The sequence below is a fragment of the Oculina patagonica genome, chromosome 13, assembly GCF_052425735.1.
Source record: "Oculina patagonica isolate OP01 chromosome 13, crgOcupat, whole genome shotgun sequence".
NCBI classification, from domain to species: Eukaryota; Metazoa; Cnidaria; class Anthozoa; order Scleractinia; family Oculinidae; genus Oculina; species Oculina patagonica.
The window spans coordinates 27486572-27505838 of record NC_135770.1 but is presented as its reverse complement, the minus strand read 5'-3'; the positions used below and the strand labels follow the sequence as shown (position 1 = coordinate 27505838).

The 19267-nt window shown below is 39.0% G+C and overlaps 2 protein-coding genes across 2 annotated transcripts; both read left to right on the top strand.

Moving 5' to 3' along the window:
• The first annotated feature begins 160 nt into the window (after positions 1-160).
• On the top strand, positions 161-12274 carry LOC144636331 (dihydrolipoyllysine-residue succinyltransferase component of 2-oxoglutarate dehydrogenase complex, mitochondrial-like). The gene is made up of 15 exons (XM_078495517.1): positions 161-252; positions 323-377; positions 470-515; positions 2359-2408; positions 3041-3118; positions 3800-3855; positions 4780-4888; positions 5454-5585; positions 6162-6283; positions 7035-7132; positions 8216-8346; positions 8690-8757; positions 9629-9712; positions 10937-11104; positions 11851-12274. Exons 1-15 carry the CDS (start codon positions 172-174, stop codon positions 11983-11985), a joined length of 1413 nt encoding a protein of 470 aa, XP_078351643.1. The 5' UTR covers positions 161-171; the 3' UTR covers positions 11986-12274.
• A 1536-nt stretch (positions 12275-13810) lies between these two features.
• On the top strand, positions 13811-18921 carry LOC144636354 (monocarboxylate transporter 3-like). The gene is made up of 4 exons (XM_078495543.1): positions 13811-14048; positions 15133-15725; positions 17224-17593; positions 18320-18921. The coding sequence occupies exons 1-4, from the start codon at positions 13865-13867 to the stop codon at positions 18502-18504; spliced, it is 1332 nt and encodes a 443-aa protein (XP_078351669.1). The 5' UTR covers positions 13811-13864; the 3' UTR covers positions 18505-18921.
• Positions 18922-19267: the final 346 nt, after the last annotated feature.

Below are 19267 nucleotides of genomic sequence, written 5' to 3'. Positions count from 1 at the left end.
ATCATAGGAAGCAAACAAGCAAGTGAGAAAAAAGAAAGAAAGAAAGAAAGAAAGAAAGAAAGAAAGAAACGGGGGGAGGGGAAAGGAAGAAAGAAAGAAAGGAACCGATTGCATCGATTGCATGCAAATGAGGCTACTCGTACCCAGTTTATACGCGGTCGACCATCAAATATGGCTTCCTTGAGATGCCGCCATATCGGGCGGTTATTGCAGAATTTACAGCTCTATAGAAGTTATAGTACAAATTTTACTGTAAGTGCAACTTTTAACTTCTCAAGTAACGTTATATTACTTTTCTTATATTTATTTTTCGTCCCCAAAGCGGCAATTCGTTCATTGTGGAATTCGATACAGTGCAAGCAACCTACAAAATGCAGGTAGTGTAAGCTTATATCAAACACCGTGTCAATAAAATACCGGGACTAGCGTAGTAATTACGGTCATTGCCACTTTCTTTTGTCTCTTTTAGCTACAAAGATTCAAGCGGCAGGAACCCTGCGTGGCAGCAAACGGGTGTAAGTGCACATGCAGTTTCTTCAGACCTATGACTTATTTTACTAGTAATACGTGACTCGCAGGGCCTCGCGAAGCTCTGGGTTTGGGAGGGAGGGGGGTGGGGGTGTTGTTATTGTTGCCTAGTAACGGGCATGCCCGCGACACCCTCGTTCCCAGGGTCTACTCCGCTTTGAAGATGGCGGCTCTTTCTGGTTCGTAAAGAGGTATAAAGCGTTGGGAAGCGCAGGCTATTTTCAAAATCATCGACAAATTATTGGATAATCGCATTTTGGACATCTATTTGAGGGCATTAAAAAAAAAGAAGAAGAACGAACGGCAGGAGATTCGAACCCTCCGCCCGCGGGCCCCTGATGGCCATGAAAGGTTTATAGCCTGAATTATTATAAGCGTCGAGGGAGTATTATGTGGAAATCAGTGTTATTTTAATCCGAAAAGAAAAACGATAAAAATGAAAGGCTCAGGATTCGAACCCACAAAAGAAAAAAAAAGAAAAAAAAAACCCTAGCCGGATTCGAACCCCCGGCCTCAGTCCCGAAGATCTGATTTCAAGTTCGACGCCTTACCATTAGGCCACCAGCGCGCGCCCGTATATATATATATGACCGTAAACTCCACACGAGATTTCATCCCGCCTGAGCCCTTTGAGGAACAAAATTATACACCCCGCTACGCTCGGCCTTCGGCGTCGCTTCGCGAGGAATAAACCAGTCAATATAATTAAGGGAACTTTATTGTCTGGACTGAGTAAACAGACGTTTCTCTTCATAATCTAGAGAGAGAGAGAGTGACATCTGAAATATTTTTCTACATAGCTTTGTAGTTAGTAGTGTCCCTGGTCGTTTTTTACAATGACTGTATTATAGACCAATCAGAGGCAGATCTCTTGCTCTCTTGGGCATTCTGAAACTGATGCCCAAAAGTGGTGTTAAATAAACAGGCTGTCAATACTGGTGTTCTCAGCCTTTCTTGTAGCTATGATTATTGCCTTCTGTGCATGCAAGAATCACCAGGATGAATGGGCTTTTTCCTTCCCCTCCCCTTTTTCGGGTGACAGTACAGGGAGAGTGTTGGACCTCCCTTGCTGTAAATACCTTGATCTTTTTTGTCAAGACCTAGAGCTGATATCCTCCCAGGCATATAATAAGATATTTGTATTGACCCATATATATCAAGCTCTTCTGTTGTTACATTTTTCTGAGTGTAGTTGCACCTTAGACTACACTGAAAATCCTATTTCTCAAAACTTTAGTCTCCTTCACAGCTGCTATTTGGGACATGGAGTGTTGCATGACATCGGAAATAGCAGTTGCGAAGGAGACTATCGGATCTCCAGTAGAAGGAAAATTGGTTTAAAAAAATCAGGAGCTCTAGAAATCAGGGGTAAAAATGCAGTGTTTGAGCTGCCTGAATGGTCCTTCAAAAATGCATGTCTCGCAAAATTTTAGCCAAATTTCAAGGGTCTCGTCGTCTCGAATTTTTCTTTGACGCCTTCTCGGAGACTCGATTTCTTTTGCAAGGCTAAAAGGCTCTCAAAAGGTCTCGGGCTCGCAGAAAAGATAGCAGTCTCGTCGTCTCGCAAAGTCTCGCATTTACCATTCAACACCCCTAGTGTTTGACTGGGTTTGAGTTACCGGGAGGTTTGGGAAATAAATGGTTCAAGAAATCAAGATTCCACAGTACAAATTTCAAGATTTGTACATATATTATGATGTGAGAAAAGTTTGAGAAAACCTGGAGGCTTGTGTACAAGGATTACGTATTGTACGCGGCAAGTGCGAAACACCTATTACACAATTTACATAAATAATAATTAAAAATATCTACATACCATATTTAATATAGGTTACTTGGCTGGAAGGATGAGAAGTATTTCCATTCATCATCAAGTCTTTGTAAGTGTTCATACATGTATGTCTGGATTTATCAAAACCAAGTCAAAGGAAAGTGATGTCAGTATTCTTGAACATGTACATAACTGCGTGAATTGGCTTAAAATGCCACAAGAAAGGGTGATAAAAAAAGGAAAGACAGCAAAAAAAGACTGACATTCCCTTTAGTTTTTATATCGTCAAGTTTGGAGATAGTTTCCGGTGAGAAAAAAAAAAAACGCGTTTACAGCGATTTGTGCTTAAAATGGTGAAAATTTCCTTGACCTGATTTTTATAAATCCAGACACATGTGTGTTATTATAAACATTGATATCTACTTTTAATTTGATAAGGTCCATACAAACATCACACCAACTGTATAGAATTTACAAACTAAGTAATTATAAAAATACATATATAAAATATCAATATGGCATTTCCTAATTTTCACTTTGAAGTCATTTCTTTTACTAATGTTGGTATAAAGTGGAAGCATCATAATTGTTTTTCTTTTTTTACTTATAAAATAGATTTAAGATACCAGTATTTATGAAGAAAACTTTTCTTTAGTGAGCATTTTATAACTTGAGTTGCCAAGCAGTGTTGTGGGTGAGATGATGTTTGCTGGTATTTATTTATTTCTTATTATATTCTAGCCTCTGACGACTATGTGATAGTGAATACACCACCATTTGCCGAGTCAGTAACAGAGGGAGATGTTAGATGGGATAAGGGTATGTACATAATCTTTATCTTACAAACTTTAACATCTTCATTAGGTACTAGACTTTCTATTTGTATCTTTTATGCCTTGATCCTAAGAGTGCTCAACAGATAATTTCCCTTTACAAGATCTATACATTACTCAGAAGAGGGGTGATAAGAATGAAGATAGGCATCAACCAAGGAATAATGTGCCACCAAAATCTCACAGCTAATTAATGTTAACAGAAATCTATGAATTTATCTTTTGACCTGAGGACTAAAAGGGTTCTAGTTGTTAAAGGGGCTATGTCACACAATTTTAGGCAATTTCGGCACTGACCAACTGGTCATAGAATTAACTGAATTATTACTACAACAGCTTAAAACTGTAGAAGACCTCAAAAGAAACACAGAAAGGCCAAAAAGGGGCATGGTTGGGCAAAATTTCAGTAAGATTAAAATGGATTGTGTTCAAGTGAATTTGAAAATCGTTGGCCCAACTTTTTCAAGTTTATCTCAATTTATATAAAAGTGTCATTTACAATGCTCGAAAATCATCCTTGTTAGTTACGTGGCCCTCAGGTTTTGCCAATAAAAGACTTTTTCTCCGCCAATTTGAAGTTGAGAGCTCTCAATTAACAAAACTAAATAGAATTACCACACTTAAAATACCGTGACCTAGCCCCTTAAAATATAATTTTCATTCATAGCTGCTGGAGATGCTGTAGCCGAAGATGAAGTTGTCGGAGAAATTGAAACTGACAAGGTAAGACTTCATGAGAGCAAAAATGTAAAATTTGTTAGAATGCATAATTTAATGAATATCCAGGTATTGTCAGGGGAGGGGGTGAGGAGTATGAACATACGGTAAGTAAAGTATGAACTTGTACCATACAGCAGCTTAAATTATATAATTGTTTCATCCACACATTGTTTTTCTTTTCATCAAGCAAATCTTATTCCTTGTAATAAATAAACCGTCAAATGTATCAAAAATGTAGTAATTTTGACAAGTGATCAGTGGCTGCTGTGTCTGAAAGTTTATTTGTAAGTGCTGTATTGCTTAGCACAACTAAAGAGATGATTCTCTTTTTTCATGGCCGCATGAATGATATGTAGTTCATTACGCACTTGCATACTTCATTATGCACTAGATAGACCTCTGAGGTGCAACCCAAAACATCCCTTACCTATTATCTTTAGCTCTGTAGAGTCCTTTGTAGTGCCTTGGATTGGTTGTTTTTGTTTTGTTTTTTTAATTTTCTTTCACATTTTAACCAATTTGAGACAACATGGAGCTCAGTAATGCTACGCTATCAATGTATGCACATCAATAGTTAATTCAATAAACAGGGGAAGATATAATGGAACATGCAAAGGGAGACAATTGTATTCTCCAGGGCTAAAAACACTGCCATCTGTTCATCTGGTACAAGTAGATTTTCCTGAAAAAAAAGTAACTTTTCATTCTCATTTTCCTGATGGGTATGTAAAAAAAAAAAATAACTGAGACAAACATACAACTATCCCAGGCAATTTGAGGCCTGCTTGTCAGAGGGGCGAGCTCAAATTCAAGTTTTTTTTAACCTTAATTCTCAGGATTCCTTTATAATTTTTCCCATAATAATTATTATATAATATATTATTATCAAATGGTCATTGGTAATCCCTTTCTATCATTTGATTTCAGACTAGCATTCCAGTCACTGCTCCTCATGCTGGAGTTATTCAGGAATTTTTTGTCAATGATGGTGATAAAGTAGAGAAAGGTCAACAACTATTCAAACTTATTCTGACAGGTATGAGTCAGTGATCAGAGTCACGACTGACTGTGTTCATTATGTATGTGATGTGGGAAGCAGAAGTAGCTGTGGCCCTTAACATTTCCATGATGCATGGCTGCAATGCCAATACTAATAAATTCCTAAGACCCACAGCTTTTCAAATTCAGACTAACAGCTTTCAAAACATGATGAATGCGATGATCCGAGTGCTAAGATCATTCTAGCACTAGGATCATCTGAGTGTGGCATAATTTATTTTTAGCTTTCAGTTTACATGCATACCAGTAAGGCATATTTGGCCCGGCTAGCACTACGACCATCCTACCTCTCAGATAGAATGATCCTAGTGCTAGGGCCAAATGCAACCCTTCACATGTAAATGGGAAGATCCTAGCACTAGAATCATCCATCTACATGGAAAGAGGATGATCCTAGCACTAGGATCTTCCTTTTTCCATGCCAATAGGCCCTTAGACAAAATGTACATGATATTATTTCTTTGTCGCCATTTGAATACCCAATCTAGTATTGTCATAAAAAAGCACCTTATTGTTAGAAATTAATGCAAAACTAATTTCAGGAGAGGCTCCTCCAAAGGAAGCACCAGCAGTGAGTACCCCAGCCACTCCTGAACCTCCAGCACCAGCTAAGGAGACTCCAGCTGAAGACTCCTCTACAGCGCCTTCTGAAATTCCAACTACTCCCCCGCCAGGTATAACTAGCATAGAATTCAGAGCAGCATGAGCTGGTTGAAGCATGACCACCCAAAAGTTATCAAAATATTGGTGCACCTTTGATTCCCAAAAGTGAAATAATTTATAAGCTCTCTGAAACAACAATTCCACAAAAAGGACAAAGGGTTGTCCTTGTGTGTTCACAGCACAGCCATAATAAACAGTTCAATGTCTTGAAAGTACCAGAGCTCTGAGCTGAATGGTCAAATGCCCAAGAGTTTCCCTCTCTGAACTTGATAAGTAAGGGCCATCTTTTGCATCATAATAAACAGTACCAGATGAAAGTCCTTCTCAGAAGCTTTTGTCTTCAATGTAAATTTATATTCACACACCCTATAGTATCAGCTCCAGACTTCACATATTAGAACCATCTTTTGAAGCATTATAATCATCATCAAATGAATTAAGTAGAGGCCAAAGCTTTTCTAGCCAGAAATGCGTCTGCTCTCGCAGGCTAGAGCTTTTCTTGAAGCTAGATATGTGTAGCTAAAAGTTGATTTATTAAACAAGGTTGTATATGAATCTTTTATTTTTTTTGAACATTTTACTTGTAGTTCCTGAAGTACCTACTCAACCACTAGCGGAAATCAAACCTGGTCCACCCACCCCTGCCCCACAGCCATCGGTTGCTATGCCAACAGACAGTCCACCTAAAGGAGGTCGCTCTGAACACAGGGTATGATATTTTATATCGGAGGATTCCTAAGAGCTGATGATTGTTTAGAACTTTGTATTCTTTGAGTACTTCACTGGACATGGTTAATGTCGTGTAGTGCATACTAGTGTACATTTCACCAGGTTTTGACTGGAATGGGTACACAAATGAATGTTTAGTATTTTATGTGGAGTATGAATGCCTATCCCTGCTTGGTACAGCTGTGGTCTTGATACTCTGTACTTGTAAGGTTCCCCTTGTCGTCCATTCTGCATACGAAAAATCTCTTTGCTGCATAAAAATAAAAAAGGAAATTCACCACAAAGAAGTGAAATTAACTTCACAAACAGTGGAACCCTGATAATGTTAATGCTATAATGGGGGTTATCAACAAAACCCTGTTTGTGAATTTGAAGGAGAGTGACCAAAAACCTTTATAATATTATATTTGGGTTTGGTTTATAATTTAATCATTTTGCCATGAAATTAAACAGTGTTATGTTGCACCATTCAGCACGTCAAGTAGTCCTCCCTGCAGCATATTTAATATTTTGAATGACCTGTTGACAGAAATATGATAATAATACAAAATGCAGTCTCTCACAATGGAATTTTATAGCATTAAATAATTTTCATTTCTGTTGTGTGATGATGTTTTATATTTTCTATATGCGGATAGCTATTTAAATTAAGTTTGGGCTTCTAGATCAGGGTGTCAGAGTTCAATGTACTTTTTTTAAACATAAGTTTTGAACAAATTTTCTCAACTCAGGCAAAGATGACCAGAATGCGTCAGAGGATTGCTCAGAGGCTCAAGGATTCTCAGAATACTTATGCAATGTTGACAACATTTAATGAAGTTGATATGAGGTAAATGTTTTTTTAATTGTTACCAAAGATAACCTGACCAGGCATTAATTTTACCCTTTCAGACTCAAACATGAAATATCAACACTTTATTATAACATGGTTAAGACAACTGAGAGGGCCGATAACTAAAACTAGCCAATCAGAATGCTTTATCACAAGTCCAATATTTTCTAAGTATCAGACCAACTTGAGTTTCCTAACTTCTTTGTCAATCATAGCGGAGCTCCAGCGCGCGGTAGACCCATGAAGCCAGAAAGATTTGGTTATCAAGTGAGTGTACGCTTGTGCCTACAGACTCTTGGGGAGGGAGAGGGGAGTCACAAGGCAACCCAACAGGGGTAGACGAATGCCATCTGATCTTATCATATCCCAAGGAACGTTAATGTTAATGTCGGCTTGTATCTTTGATATTGGACATCCATGTTATGGTCAATTGACAGCTTTCAAAGCAAGGTATCTGCTGACCAGTATCACATGACCATATCATGGGCTCAGGTGTACAGCTCATCGAGGTCATGTGTTTTTGGAAGCTCACTGCTCACTGCTAGGTTATAGTTTTCAGTGAACTGCGGGGTTTAATCTTTGGTAAGCGCAATTTCTGCGATTGGAGTTGACGATTTATTTCGGCTATGGATCCTTCTTGAGAAGTATGCGTTAATAACTTTAATAACAGTATTTTCAATGAGAGTACTTTCACAGAATTTTAAGAACCAGAAAATAAGTGAGGAGTTCCGCTTTTAGGCTTGACTTAATCTATATATTAAAGTTATGTACTAAATAAGCTTGCTTGGCTTTGTAGTGGGAGAATATTGCCTGTCAGTCTCTTTATTTTGTATGGATATATACACCTTATTTGATGGTTTAACATATAATACGCGCGGATATTTTGCGAGTTGCATAGTATTTTTCCGAGCCCCTTAGGGGCAAGGAAAAATACAAGCAATGATATTCATCTACATGAATAATAAAATCACAGTCTCTGTAGATATTGTGTCAATTCCACATGCATGGTCAAGCTTATTGACTCGGAGGTGCTGTGAAGAAGTTGACAAAATATGCTCTTCTTTTTCATGTTTCTTGCAGTAACATCTCGGAGTTGAGAAAAAAGCACAAAGATGCATTTTTTAAGAAGCATGGTGTCAAACTAGGCTTCATGTCAGCTTTCATCAGGGCGTCAGCCCATGCCTTGCAGAGTGAGCCAACAGTAAATGCTGGTCAGTTGGTTTGTATATCTTTAGTCAGCTTTGTGGTCCGATGGTCTTTATTAATTCATAAAATCAAGACCAACAATACAATATGTTATAAGACTGTTGAATTTGTAATTATTTTCTAGCCAGCTTTCATTACGGGAATATGGTACTGGTTGTATTTTATTACTGAGGTCCCCCACCGGACATACATGCCTTTATGAGTTATAAAATAATTATGTGGAGAATCATAAACAAGCATTATTTGTACTCTCATATAATAAAATCTGTAAAATCTGACTATCAAAGACTGTTGTATATCGTGTCCTAATAAACTGTATTTTCATTTTTTTCTTCTCATAAATTATAGTAATTGAAAACAACGAGATTTTATACAGAGACTATGTTGACATCAGTGTCGCAGTAGCCACGCCTAAGGTCTGTAAAACCCATGTTGTTTACTCTAGAGAAAATAGCTTTCTTGAAAGTATTGGTAATTGTCTTGAAACAATAACGTATATTTTGACTTCCATAGTCCGTTAATGTCCCGTTTTTAGTTGAAAGTTGCCCAAACACGAGGAAGTCGTCACGCCCCTAATCCACAGCCAAGTTTTCCCGTGGCCTCAGGAATTAAAGAAAAAGAAAGATCAATTTGGGGATTGCTTATACAGTCGAAGCTCTCGTAAGCGGACACCCTCGGGACGCGAAAAAAGTGTCCGTAACTGGAGCTGGCCGCTTACGAGAATGGTTCTCGTAAGCGGCCACTTGAGGTGAAGGGAATAGATGGCCGCTTACGGGAGCTTGCCCAGCTAACAAACTTGTGGTGTTTCAAAATGTAACCGGACGTGGATGACGACAAAACAAACACTGAAATATGGTTCTGTAATTACTGTAAAATCATTGTGACGAACGACGATGTAAAGCTATTAAGAAAAAACCAAGATACAGAGGTTGTTTATAGGCTTTTCTTTTGGGTGTCCGCTTACGGGAGCTTAAAAACAAAGAAAAAGTCAAAGTCGTAATCTCTGAAAGTGTCCGCGGCCGCTTACGGGAATGTCCGCTTACGAGAATGTAAAAATACAGAGTTTATATGGGAGTTTAAACGGGGTTTCAAATAAGGCGGCCGTAAGTAGAGCTGTCCGCTTACGAGAGTGTCCGTTAAGAGAGCTTCGACTGTAATCGGCTAGTTTCTTAGCCATTAAATTGCCATTGATGTCATTTAGAGGACTGAAGTGCTCTAAACTGGAAGAAACTGACTTCTAAACATTCGAATATAAAACACTTTAACTGTAACTTTACTTTCTTTCAGGGCCTGGTTGTACCAGTAATTAGAAATGTCGAAGAAATGAACTACGCTGACATTGAAAAAGCAATCAATGCTCTGGGAGAGAAGGTATGCAAACGTTTTAATTAAATTCATAGCGATTTCTTAACGAATCCTTAACGAAAACGGTAATAAATTCTCATCGGGAGCCCACACTCCCAAACCCCCCAGGTCGAGATAAGTTATGGGAAGAGGCGAGCCCGCAGGTGAAAAGGAGCGGGAGCTTAGGCACAAAGGTGAGCCATCGCTGTGGGAAGGAGAGTGAGGCGACCATCTGTTGCCTGCCGTCCGTTTTTAAGAAGAGAGGAATAAATAGAATAAAACAGGCCTATTTATACTAAACGTGTGGAAAATTATTCGCAACACACACGTAGAGTCGAAAAGTTTTTTGGTTCGATCCGCTAACGTAATCTCCCCTGGCTCGTGTCCAGTCGTCTCATGAGAGCATTGTAAGACGCGACCTTTCTTGTAAGAGATGCCTGGGGACAAGTCATGTCCCACTGAGGCAGTCACCTGTCCAAGAAAGATAGTTAGCGACGCTGGTCCCAAGAGTGTGTTCCTTCAGGGTTGGAAACTAAAATTTCGGAGCACTCGCCATCTGGGCGGTGATCTTTGATTGCACTCGCCCAGGTCATTTTCACTCGCCCAGTCTCCTTTAGTAAAAAAAAGCCCCCTCCCCCAACGAATTATAAAATGTTACCGTGCGTGTCACCGTGGTGGTCGATCGCGATCAGACTGCAACCTATTTCTTATGAAAATCCTAAAATGATCCTAATCAAAATAAAAACACAAAATTACTTCAAACGCACTTTTATTGATACCTTCCCAAATTCTTAGTTTGCAATTTAGTGTCGAAATTGTACAGTAAAAGCAGCGGGAAATGGCCGTCTTGCAACGTTCGAGGCTCGGTGGACGAGTCAACGGTATTTATGACCAGAGGTATTACTTTGTACAACTACGTCCATCATGTAACAATCACCAAGCAGAAGCCATTTTTGACTGTTTACGAACGCGAACCAGCTTAGTTGTCATTGTTGGAGATTTCAAAATTTGGTAGGCTATCGGCTTGTGAACAGTGTAGATTATTTTAAAGTGGAAGGTAAAAGTTACGCTTATTTTGAATAATATATTCTGGATATGAAAATCGTACTCGCCAAACCGGGCGAGTGTTCTGTGATTTGTACTCGCCCGACAGTTTTCACACTCGCCTGGGCGAGCGGGCGAGCGCTAATTTCCAACCCTGTTCCTTTACACCAAGCTGATTGTGTGTCCTTTTGTTTTTTCGTCTCAAAGGCACGAGCAAATGAGCTAGCGATTGAAGACATGGACGGAGGAACGTTCACCATCTCCAATGGCGGAGTGTTTGGCTCCATGATGGGCACGCCTATCATTAACCCACCCCAGTCTTCCATCCTGGGAATGCACGCCATTATTGACAGACCGGTAGCTGTCAATGGAAAGGTTAGTCAATGGGACTTGTTCATTCTGCTCTGAATGAATTTTCGTACTTATCAATTTATTAAATTTAGCTGGGTTGACAGGTTTAGTCGTTATTCCGGCGGCGGGGAGGTCAGGTTTTCTTCTATATTGTATGGCCGATACTTAGCGTAGTTTTCTCTTTCGAGCTCTGTTATTGCGTGCAATTTGTTCTGACCAATCAGAACAAACTTACTGATTTTTTAAACCAATCAGAAACCAAACCGAAACCAACCGTGACTTGGGTTACCTGCGTTTTTCCGCGCTTGGTTTTCCCGCTCTTGGCGCAGATTACATGCTCTGATTGTTGTGATTGGAGGAAAAAAAAAAAAAAAAAAAAAAAGAAAAAAAGGAAAAAAAAAAAAATTTTTTTTTTTTAGAAATATAATTTATTTTTTCTTTTCCCTTGTTTTAAAGAAAAAAAATATAAAAAAAATTTTTTAAATACAAAAAAAAAAAAAAAAAAAAATTATTTTTTTTTTATATCTCATTATTATTCAACACGATTGCTCAATACTCTACCCAACTACCTTAGGATGCTTTCATTTTGTGCCTTTTTGCGACAACGTTTCTCGAAAGAGCTGTATGCGATATATCTGCATTTGTCGTGAAAGCCGAATGAAATTGGTTTGGTTTTGATTCTACGAACATTCAAAAAAAGCTTGTGTCACTAAATGTGCTAAAGAAATCGCTTTTTTCCTAACAGCATTTGCCACTGTTTTGTCCTGCAGGTGGAGATTCGTCCCATGATGTACCTAGCCCTTACTTACGACCATCGTTTAATCGACGGCAGAGAAGCAGTGACCTTCCTTAGGAAAATCAAGGCATCTGTAGAAGATCCGCATACTTTACTCTTGGACTTGTAACGTTCTAGCTGCTTATGGCGTGAAATTATAGTCAACACTTTTCAATTTTAATCACAGGAAAAGTTTGCTGTCCCATCGCGGATGGAAAATTCTGTTTATAAGTCATTCTTATTTCTGCTACTCAAGGTGGCCGAACACGAGGGTTTCAGAATTTTTTTATTTGATTCTTGTTATTTGGTGCTTTTTTCTCTTAAACGAGATTATTTCACACAAATTTAGTGTCGTCGCGTTCTTAGGAAATGATGTAAAGTTAGCTCATTGGCCGGTGAAATAAATCCTTGACAAAGTATTTTGTGAAATGGTTTGGTTGCTATCTTATCTTTGCCTGCATTAGATCCTATCCTTTGGCGCATCTTAAAATAGCTTAGGCCAAATATTTTATTTCAAGGCGGGGGCACACATAAATTTGAATGAAATTTTAAGAGGGGGTTGAAGGGGTTGAATACAGAAAATAAGTATTTTGGAACACCACCAGTCAGTTGACCCCCACGCAAGAGCACCCCAGGTTGTCAGGGGACTGTTTTGGAGTTCATTTACTAATTTTCAACTTCAAATACTAATTTCAAAAACTACATAAAATCTTCATTATTTCTTATTTGTCTAAATTTTACAAATCCTTTTAGAAAAGCTATTTCCTCCAAAACATCTCCAAAAAATTTACAAAACACCCGAAAACATAGATGGGGGCGAACGACTTCACTGTAGGGGAATCGACCTGTAGGCGAAAGAAATTGTAGGCGAAACAACCGGTTTCCGATGTACAAGATAAGAAGAGTTTTTGCATTGCTTGAAATGTGAACGAGTCCCATGTTAGAGTAGCCTGCGAACGCAGACGTATTTCCGGCTGTCGTTTCTCTTTGCCGAAAAGTTTCGCAAAGAGAAACGACAGCCGGAAATACGGCTGTGTTCGCAGGCTAATGTTAGAGGCGCAAAAATGTCATTCATGCTTACTCCCGCCAATAATCCGTTTCAGTCTCCCGTAATCTTAACCATCCTTCTTGCTTTTCGGTTTATTGTTGCCTCGTTGTTTTTCTACCTCGGAAAAGTGTTATTTTGAGGTTTTCTTTGTTTTGAAGGTTATTTTGCACGAGATTCAAGGGAAAAATAAATCGTGACATATAGAAGTAATCCGGACCCCGCCCACTCTCAAGTGAAATAATGAGTTACTGCGCACTTAACTATGATTTTCAGGATATATTTAGTTTTGCCGAAGTATTCTCAACAACGAGAGTTTTCTACTTGAGTTATGATTTTATTTTCTGTTTGGGTAAACATGTTTCACTGCGCGTTGGTTTCCAAAAAAAACAGTCCACCACTCTCTCCCTCCGTATAGTCTTCTTTTACTGTCTTTTTTTACTCAACTTCTGCGGAGGAGAGAGACCATCCAATATATAATTTGGGAATTGACGGGAGGCCGTTCTAGTGGCGTTCCCTCTACACCACAGGAAAAAAAATTCCACAAAAAATGGCCCCCCCCCCCCCCTTTTTATTTTTCCCCCCTTTTGGGGGGGAAAAAATTTTTTTTTTTTTTGGCAAAAAATTTTAGAGGGTGTTAGGTTAAAAAGAGAAATAAAAAAGAAAAAAAAATGGTTTTTTTCCCCTATTCTGCTGCCATTTCTGTTTTCCCTCGGCATCCTTATTTATTTGCAACGGTAACATCCATATATAATAAGTATTTAAACTCTAACCTCAGTGATCCTTGAGTGATCCAAGATCCTTGTTCCATGTTCCCTGTTCCTTGTTCCATAACTTACCAGACACCTATTCTACCTGTCAGCGGCCAACTTGCATATTTCGAAAAGAGAACTCAGCTAGACGTGTTTTTTATCATCGTGACCTTTCATCACCTTTAAGACCCTTAAACGTTTGAGGAAATATAATGTTACACGGTTTAAATCAAAATGATCCTAATCGCCCTCGACGTCGGCAAGACAGTGGCTGGTCTTATCTCGTTTGTGCTTGCGCTACTTTCTGTCAGGCCATAAACATGGGAGTCCTAATAAGCTTTGGAGTTCTTTTTCCAGTGATCATAAAACGGTTTAACTCAAGCAGGCAAGAAACAGGTAAGCTAAATATTAGCTTATTGGGTCGCTTTGCCTATCTTATTGTCAGATTTAAGTTTGGCTAAATTGTAGAAAAACGAGCGACGGGCCACGTATTTGCATCCATCTCATTGAATTTGAATCAGAATGATTCCTTTTGTTTCTATTATGCTTCGTTCTAAAAAGTGTTCGTATATGTAAATAAGTGGCCCCGTATTCTAAAATCGCTCCAGTAACTTTCCTTCACTGTCATTTGATTATTTCAACAAAAGTCTTTTTATTCCTTGTCATTTTATTTTCCCTTAAAGGCACGCACTGCGTGCATAATGCTTATCTGATCAATGCATCCTTGAGTGGTGCCAGGTGGCTCATGGACTCCTGTTTTTGCCCATTTACAAGGAATTTGTACTGGTGATCATTAAAGAATATTTATTAATTGGAAAACTGAATCAATTTAAAATGAAAGAGTCTAAGAAATGCAATCATTAATAATACAGTGGAGGGCAGCAAAGGGGGTGTTGTCATCCCATTTCACGCACAAATTTTAACCAAATTCATGTGTCATGTATGCTTGAAACAGCAGAGTTCACGAATTATGTGCCTTTTCAAGCTAATTTCACACGTCACGGTCTAATTTTTGCCTTTTTTCACGGGTCAGGATCCAATTTTTGGCCTTTTCACGCGTCACTCATACCGTATTTTCTCGTTAGCGCCCCGGCGTTCCTTGCCTGGTGGACCCGCGTTGACTCAGCCGCCCCCCTTGTGCGTCTGGCTGATTGCTTCAGCTTATCCTTCCTCGGGGCCCCTTTTCATTCCATCCTGGAGCCCGGCGTTTTTCGGTGCCGGCGTTTATCGAGATACGTAAACCCTTTGCTACCCTCACAGTGGAATCCTAAATTCTCACACTTCCAAGGGTAGGTAAAATTGGTTGAAGAAATCAGGGGTTCAAGAAATTGGGGGTGACGGAATTTGCACGTACTTGACGAAGGGAATAAAAACGACTTTTTGTTTGAGTTATCAGGAGGTTCAAGAAAGTGGAATTTGACTGTAGTTTCAAGTAAATTCCACGAAGATTAACAGTATTATATTTATCATCTCTTTATAGCCTGGATAGGTTCGCTGGCAGAATCTCTTGTTTTCTTTGCTAGTCCTGTGGCTAGTCACTTGTCAGAAAAATTAAACTGCCGTTATGTCACCATAATTGGAGCTGTCACTTCTGCAATTGGACTTGTTTTAGCATCATTTGCTAACCGCATCGTCATTTACTACTTCACATATAGTTTGCTGGTTGGGTTTGGTGTAAGTTGCGTTCGTACATCAAGTTTCCTTGTGGTCGCACAATATTTTCTTAAAAGGCGACCATTTGCCACAGGGATACTGACATCTGGTGCCGGCCTGGGTTTGTTTGTACTAGCACCAGTTATTCGAGCTTTGTTGGACAATTTTGGTTTAGACAACACTTTAAGATTCATGGCAGGAATTGTGTTTGTGAGTGGGATTTCAGCACTGGTGTACGATCCTAACGTGGAGGAAAATGATCATCATGACTCAACCTCACAGTTGGAAGAAAAGGATTCTAGTGAAAGAGGAAAAGCCAGGATAGTGGATTGTTCTGTGTGGATGGTGCCAACATTCACTATTTTTGCAGTGGCATTCATGATGGATTCCTTAGGAGCATCTGTTACTCGTATTCATTTGGTAAGTACAGTTAGACCCCTCTAATTTGAACTCAGTTAATTCCAATCCCCTGTTATTTTGAGCTAATTAAAACCCATTCCCTTTAGCCCTTCAGTAGTTTACTATCGGCTATTTGAACTCCCACTTTTGAACTATTTTTTGTTTGCCCAGATTGTTCCAAATAACGGGGTCAACTGTAGTTCTATATACCGGTATGTATAGCAAGTAATGTCATTGTCAGATGGAAATGAATGGAGTAAACTCTGAGTCTGTGCACATCGACCGGAATTGTGTGAATCCCAGACTTTCAAATTAAATCCAACTTGGCCAGATTGTGTGTTTAGTGCTGACCAAACGAAAGTGGGCTCTGTGGATAAGATTGTTTGCAGGCAGTAATTTGCAGGTCACACACTACTGACAAGGCTCTTGGTCAATTCAAAAGGAAGAAAAAATATGCATCAAATGATAACTGATTTTAATTAGTATCCCGGGGGGGGGGGGGCACCCTGTGTATTTTTGGGTGGGGGTGTGCCGCTGGGACTCTGAAACCCTTACCCTATATACCAGACCATCTTCAGCTGGTTTTGCAACCCTATACTAGACTAGATAACGAAAATCCCTACCCTATCCCAGACTTGCTTCTTTTTAGAACTGTATCACGATCAGTGTTTTTAAAGGAAAACCATCTGTCAACAACGTTGTCACAATGATTTTATTCAGTGTAGGGAAGCCTCTTTCTCTTTTGGGTTTCTATTCCTATTCTGGACTTAATTCTTCATACCGCTGATCAGTTTTTTGGCAAATGATACCCTATTCTAGACCAAAACTCTCTGATTTCTATACCCTATCCCAGACTAAACTCCTTGAAAACCAATATACCCTTCACAGCGGCACATACCTATATAGCTCATATATGGGAGTGCCCCCCCCCCCCCCCCCGGGTTTAGTATACTATTAGCTACATACTAAAACAGTGGATAGTGTTGTTGGCGGGCTATGATTGGCTACTCAAACTCTGGATCGGATATCCTTTGCTTTTCCTCTCCAAGCTTTTCTTATGTGAAAATTAATGTTCTGACAGAAATGAATGAGTTAAAAATCATCTTTTTTGGGTTTTTTATCTCACTGATCGGTATCTTTGTGGTGAGGTAAATATCAACCACTGACCACTGACCACTAAGGTGAATATAGTTGTCAATTATCCGATTTATGACAATTCTTGTAATCAACAAAAGAGGCAAATAAAAATGATTGATATGATTGATTGATTGATTGATTTCAAGATTAAATGATTGTTTGATTGATTGATTGATTGATTGATTGATTGATTGATTGATTGATTGATTGATTGATTGATATGGCTTTAATCACCCTTTGAACAAGTGTGACCAGGACTCTAAGTGACCAACCCTCAATCATTTTCACAGCCTGTTGTCATTCGCCTTTGATTTGGTCTCTGGCTGTGTTATGGCTACGGGTACCTTTCAGTAATTGTGTAGTTTTACTCCGATCTTTTCAGGTAAAGTATTCAGAAGAACAGGGCATCTCACCCGACAATGCCTCAAGATTACTGATGTTTTATGGTCTTACCTCGTGCATCGCAAGATTATTAGCAGGGCGTTTGTGTGACTTAAAATGCATTAACCCTCGCTTCGTTTTCCAAGTTGGTGGCTGTATCAGTGGTGCATCTGTTCTTCTAGTTACAGTGGCGCGAAGTTATCTTCCCTTTGTGTTATGCAGCATCTTTTTCGGTCTGGGAAACGGTGTCATTGTCACAACAAGCAATCTGATTTTTTTGACTTGTCTGGATGTGAAAAGGAGAGCCTCAGCATTTGGGCTGGCAAACTGCTTGAGCTCCTTTGCTATAGCATCGGCTCCCCCATTTGCTGGTAGGTTATATGATACATATATATGATATACAATTAATTCCTGGGTAGCATTTTCTCCTATTACGTTCACACTACAACCGTAGCAGCGAAACATAATAAGAGCAAATTTGTTTAAACGAAACGCGTTCCTCCTTAACATGTTTGTAATAATTGCACTGTTCAGGTTAGGTTTGCATTTCCAAAAATCTCCCTTCGTGTACTCACTTCCCCACTCAAGGTATCATCTTTAACCTGCTACATAAGCATCTGGTTTAGAGCAAAATAATTATATATTTGTAACAGACATCCAAAATTCCTAGAAGTCTTCACCTAGCATTAAGTTATGTGCTGTCAGATTGGCAAGTAGGCTATTTTTAGCAAGAAACTGAACCTTGCCTGCCCAACAAGCATCAATCGATCTGGGAGGGATCTTTGGAAACTTAATTATAGAACATACCTGCAGGCTGTACTACATTCCAAGATTGTTAGGCAAGAGGTGAGCAGAGCGGGAATATGGCCATGCAGAATTTGTGGGCTGGTGTCCAAGTAGATTTGGATCCCCAGTCCGATTTGGACCTGCAGTCCAAATCCCCTATTAAATGAATTGAACCCCAATTTGCTAGCGATTTGCACCACCAAGTGGGAAGAACCTCTCAAAATTAATCAAACAGTGTCCAAGGTATCTCCTAAAATCCTTTTAACGAGATTTCAAAAAGAAACTTATTGTGACCTGTGTTCTGTTTATAGGTTTCCTTGCCGATCAGTTAGAGTTCTATGCATCCGCATTTTATTTGGCCGGCAGTGTGCTGCTTCTCTGTGCTGTCCTTCCATTTCTACTTTATTGCATAAAAAGGAACAAAAGTGATGAGGGTGATGAGGAGATGATAGCTGTGGAGGAGGATGAGCAAATTCAGCATGTGTCTGCTTGCTAGAACCATACAAATTCAGAAATGGTGGCTTTTCTGGGAGGAATGAAAAAGTACATAAAACGGAAAATAACCAAAGAAGAATGTAAAAGGTTTCACACAATCTTAGAAGTGCTTGATGCAAATACATGCAGAGCGGAATACTATACATAAAGATAGAAACTACACGGACAGTTACTCAGAGTTAAAAGAGAAAATAGAGATTTTAAGTACTTTTTTGTACTATAGTTAAAACTATAGTAAAACTATAGTACAAAGTGCTAAAAATAGAAACCATTTGTTTTAGCAAGTGGCAAAATACCGGTATACTTGTAACAGAGATATTAGTGACACATGCGCTAACTCTCTTAAAATCTTTCATTTATTTATTCCATTGCCTGCTTGTTATTAATTTATTTATCAATTAAAATATTTATTTATTTATTTATTTACTGATTACCAATAATTAATTTATTCATTTATCCAGCATTAGTTTTAGAGTAGCATTAGAGCAGTTTTCAAATGAGTGTCGTAAAACCAAAACCAAAGTAATTACTCTGGCCAATCACAAAGGACACAGATTATCCAGTGAACCAATCAAAACTCAAAGCAAATACATGTAGCTGGCACGAAGCACAGGAAAACGTGCGCGAGCGAGTCACGATTGGTTTTGGTTTTAGTTCTGATTGGCTGAGAAAGTGGCGCGAGAGTTTTAAACCAATCACTAAGCGTAGTAATGCAAAACCAAAGCAAATGCAATTAACTTTCGACACTCAAGTGAAAACCGCTC